Source organism: Limulus polyphemus, unplaced genomic scaffold (genome assembly GCF_000517525.1).
Source record: "Limulus polyphemus unplaced genomic scaffold, Limulus_polyphemus-2.1.2 Scaffold6858, whole genome shotgun sequence".
Classification (NCBI taxonomy): Eukaryota; Metazoa; Arthropoda; class Merostomata; order Xiphosura; family Limulidae; genus Limulus; species Limulus polyphemus.
The window spans coordinates 24771-29435 of NW_013672468.1; the positions used below are offsets into that span (position 1 = coordinate 24771).

Below are 4665 nucleotides of genomic sequence, written 5' to 3' on the forward strand. Positions count from 1 at the left end.
TGATGACTGTATCAACCTTGGTACCTCTGTGCTGGACTTAATGTAAGATTCGAATTCAAGAGCTCTGTCCATTGCATCCTGCATAGTAGAGGGGTGTGCTTGCTTTACTTGTATCTTAAGTTGTGGACTATCCAAGGCATCTACAAACTGATCCCTCAGCAACAACTTGAGGACATGGGGTGGCGCAGTTAGTTAGGCCGTGTGTGCCATACTTTCCAAATCCTGTGCCAGCTCTTGCCAGCACAGACAGTCCTAAACCTTGCCCTGTAGACTTCAGACTGATTTTGGGTTCCATACCTGAGTTCTAGAGCAGCTACCAGTGCTCTATAGTTGTGCCTGTCGTCTGATGACAACTGTCCAAGTATTTCCAGTGGTTGTCCCTTTATGTTCGTTGCCAGATATACTGCTTTCTGCTCCTCTGTCCATCCATTCATCTCTGCCAAGAGCTCAAATTGCGCTCTATATGCTTCCCATGGTGCCTTCCCATCGAATTCCTGTGGCTTTCTTCGTATTAGATCACCCCTATTGCTGACACTCGTGTCTGGAGTGTGACTTCTGGTAGGACTGAAGATGTCTGCATTAGGGTTTAGCTGTAGGGTCTGGAAGGGGCTTCCCATTGTCTGAGGTTGATTAGGTCGATGGCTGATATATCCTTCTTGTGTAAAAGACAGTAAAACATCCTTTAATGTGTTTAATTCACTTTGTCGTTTACTAAGCTTTTCCATTTGTACTTCTTGCTTCCTGTCTTGTTCCAGTTGCCACTTCTGTAGCCTCTCTTCTTGTTCATTTTCTTTCTCCTCCAACTACTGCTGTAGTCTCTCTTCTTGTTTATTTTCTCGTTCTTTTTGTTTCTTTTCTTTTTACTCCAACAGCTGTTGTAATCTCTCTTCTTGTTTCTTTTCTCGTTCTTCTTGTTTTTTTTCTTTTCCCTCCAACAACTGCTGTAATATCTCTTGTTTATTTTGCTGTTCGAGCTGCTACTGTTCCAGGTTTTCTTGCCACTTCTGTAATCTCTCTTCTCGTTTATTATCTTTCTCCTCCAACAACTGCTGTAATCTCTCTGCTTGTTTCTTTTTTTGTTTCTTTTCTCGTTCTTCTTGTTTCTTTTGCTGTTCTTGTATTGCTGCCATCAAATCTGCTAAGCTTTAGTTTGATTTGCCGCTTCTCGTTTCCATCTTCTTTTTGTTTTTCTGTCCCACTCTCTGACACCAATTTGTTACGTCTGTGTTCGTTTGTTAATTTTCTGTAGAAATCCTTTCAGAAGAACTTCAGCGATACAAGTCCTTTCTTAAATAAAACTAGTTTATTCTTTCTCAATACAACTTTGCAATACCCTTAATTTCCAGAGTCACTTTAACTTAAACACACGCTATAATTCACAACGATTCACACTTTACTTACGGTCACTACCGCGCTTGACTCATTTGTCCGTCTCTATCTCTGCCTGTCTGTAATTCAAGTTCCAATTGACTTGTCTCCCTTTATCTGGCATGCTTATATACAGGAATAGAGGGAGTCTAGCAAATACTGGATTATTCGTGATGTTCCCCGAACCTTCTAGATACTCATTACGTGTTACCAGATCACGTGAATTCCGCTGTCGTAACAGTGTTTTATCATGGCATTTATGTTCTTTTGTAGATTGTTGGTCTTTTTGTTATAATCCTTCTGTTCTTCATTAATGTTCCTTTGTGATTCAACTCTTACTGTTGCCTTCTTCTTGATAATCTTTCCAATGTTTTATAGTTTCAACTAAGTTTTTATTTTACTTCAAAACACATAATACCACTCCTGATGCCAATATTCTAATGATTTATATTGTCGGGCAGGTTTTTGGTATATTTGGTAAATATATTAGTGCAAAGTTCAAATTCAGCTTATTAATGTTTCCTGATAGGCTTAAGTTCACTTTATACACTAATACAACATTTTCTCTTACTTGCTAACTTCTGTCATATGTAATACACTTCATCGTACCTATGCAGAAAAACACAAAATAAATGTTCACAAAACTAAAACTTGAGAGTAACAGACAAACTATCTGAAGAATTATCTAAATCAATGATTACTTTTTCTATAGTTCAAATTGTTTCCTAATATCTTTAAAGAAAAAGACCCGGACGTTCAGCCATGCCGTAATCACGCGACGTTCAAATTAATCCTAGCCAACATTAATACAAACGTCTAAATTTAAAAAAACAGACATTTAACAACATTATTTTAAAATTGCATTGATTGTGTTTGGTCGTCTTTTTTATTTATTTTAACTACCTAGGCAACTTTAATACTTTCGATTTGGTTTCTTTTCACTTATTTCGTTTGGTTGCTATTAAGAATAAAGCTACAGAATAAGCTATTTGTGCTCTGCCCACCATGGATATCGAAACCCGATTTTTAGCGTCGAAAACCTGCAGATTTAACTCTCAGTCATTGAGGGGGTTCAGATATTTTTTTGTTATTGAGTTGGTATGTTACAACTAGCTAGCCAACTATAATACTATTAATTTATGTTCACTTATTTTGTTGTTGATGTTGACGTGTTTAAACTAGCAACGTAACTGTAGTACTTTCAATTTATAACTACTAATTTATGTTCACTTATTTTGTTGTTAGTGATGACATGTTTCAAGATGCTGGGTAATTGTAGTAATTTCAATTTATAACTATTAACTTATATCCACTTATTTTGTTGTTGCTGTTGGCGTGTTTAAACTAGCAACGTAACTGTAGTAATTTCAATTTATAACTATCAATTTATGTTCACTTATTTTGTTGTTAGTGATGGACTGTTTCAACTAACTAGATAACTCTTCTACCTTTAATTTAGAACTATTAATTTATGTTCACTTATTTTGTTGCTGGTGTTGACGTGTTTCAACTAGCTAGGTTAAATGTAGTACTTTCATATTAGAAGTATTAATTTATGTTCACTTATTTTGTTGTTGGTGATGGACTGTTTCGACTAGCTAGGTTAAATGTAGTACTTTCATATTAGAAGTATTAATTTATGTTCACTTATTTAGTTGTTGGTGTTGACGTGTTTCAACTAGCTATGATAAGTGAACATAAATTAATACTTCTAATATGAAAGTACTACATTTAATTTGTTGTTGGTGTTGACGTGTTTCAACTAGCTAGGTTAAATGAATTGCTTTCAAATTAGAAGTATTAATTTATGTTCACTTAGTTTGTTGTTAGTGTTGACGTGTTTCAACTAACTAGCTAACAGCAGTATTAGATTATATACACAGAATGACACTTGAAGTGGGGCTTAACTTGGTATACTGTCATACATATTTCACTTACCTGCTCTTCATCATCCGGCAGTGTCCACGTCTTTCTACGGAAACCCATCTTCAGGCAACACGCGTACATTTTACCCAAGTTAATAAATGTAAGATTATATATTCTAATTTGTTAGAGCCTTTCACCAACGAACTTAAAGACAATCTCTGGCATTGGTTATGTATATGTTTTGTTACTATCAACAAAAAATCCCAGGAGAGTCTTTGGCACTGAATAATTTCTCTTCTAAGAAGTCTTTCATTCTCGATTACTGGAGTGGAATGTCAATAAATGATACGTGCTGCTTTACAGTTTTGTTTGTACCGATTAATTTGTACTTTCCGTCAAACGATCATGTGAAACCAGCCACCCACATGGTAAGAAGTAGCCTCTTCTGTTGCCATCAGTAACTACGAAGAATGTGCTATATAAAAGTATGCCAAAGAGAGAACGGTGATAGTTATTATGAATCCGTCGTATATAAAGAAAGTAGTCACGTGTGGGTTAGGAAGTTAATTCAATAAACTTTCCTTCGAGAGCGGAAACCAAATTTGACAAACAATTAAATACAAAGCTAGTGGCAGCTAGCTCACACTAATCAAAACACACGAAAAACTTCGACAGTAGAGGGCGCTATCCTCTAAAGCAAGGTTTTATGAACTTCAGGAGAAGAGTGCAGCGGTGTTCTCGTAACTAATTCAAATATGTAGTAGGGGAAAAAACGTAAAAATTACTGTAGGTGACTACACCGACTTAAAAACACGTTATACTCAATGGCAACACCGATATAAAAACAACATTGTTATCCTCTATTACAACACTGATTTATAAACCACAATGTTATGTTTTATTACAACACCGATTTAAACTCATCAATGTTATACTCTATTCACACACCGACTTAAAAACAACAGTTTTATATAGTATTGCAACATCGATCTTATGATAACAATACATATTGATTTCCAATCAAAAAAAAGATGAGACACCTTGTTGTGAGGAGACGAAATACATTGTATACTTTTAATAAAAGTCAAGAGATGTGGCTTTTGAGTGGAATATTTATTTATTTTTCGTAAAAAAATTTTAAACACCGATTTAAAAGCAACAATGTTATTCTATTACAACAGCGATTTAGAAACAACGTTAAATATATTACCATATCGATTTAAAAACAATGCTGACTTTCTTACAACATTGATATAATAATATGAAATTATAATTAGAATGACTATCTAACCAAGTATATATATATATATAAATGCATACAGCTAGATAAATATATTTTTCTGCTGAAATAAGTTATGTAAATCCATTGTAAATATACTTTATGATAAATTAGGTTTATCAAGTAAAAAACAAAATGGTACTAGCCCCTTT

The 4665-nt window shown here is 34.6% G+C and overlaps 1 protein-coding gene across 1 annotated transcript in view; it reads right to left on the reverse strand.

Moving 5' to 3' along the window:
• The window catches only part of LOC106474131 (cytohesin-1-like), a gene marked incomplete at its 3' end in the record, with an annotated part of 26483 nt that extends 22673 nt beyond the window's left edge, over positions 1-3810 (reverse strand). The window contains exon 1 of the mRNA XM_013934821.2: positions 3307-3810. Within this exon, the coding sequence (XP_013790275.2) occupies positions 3307-3375 (69 nt within the window). The remainder of the gene's footprint in view (positions 1-3306) is intronic.
• Between the last annotated feature and the right edge of the window lie 855 nt (positions 3811-4665).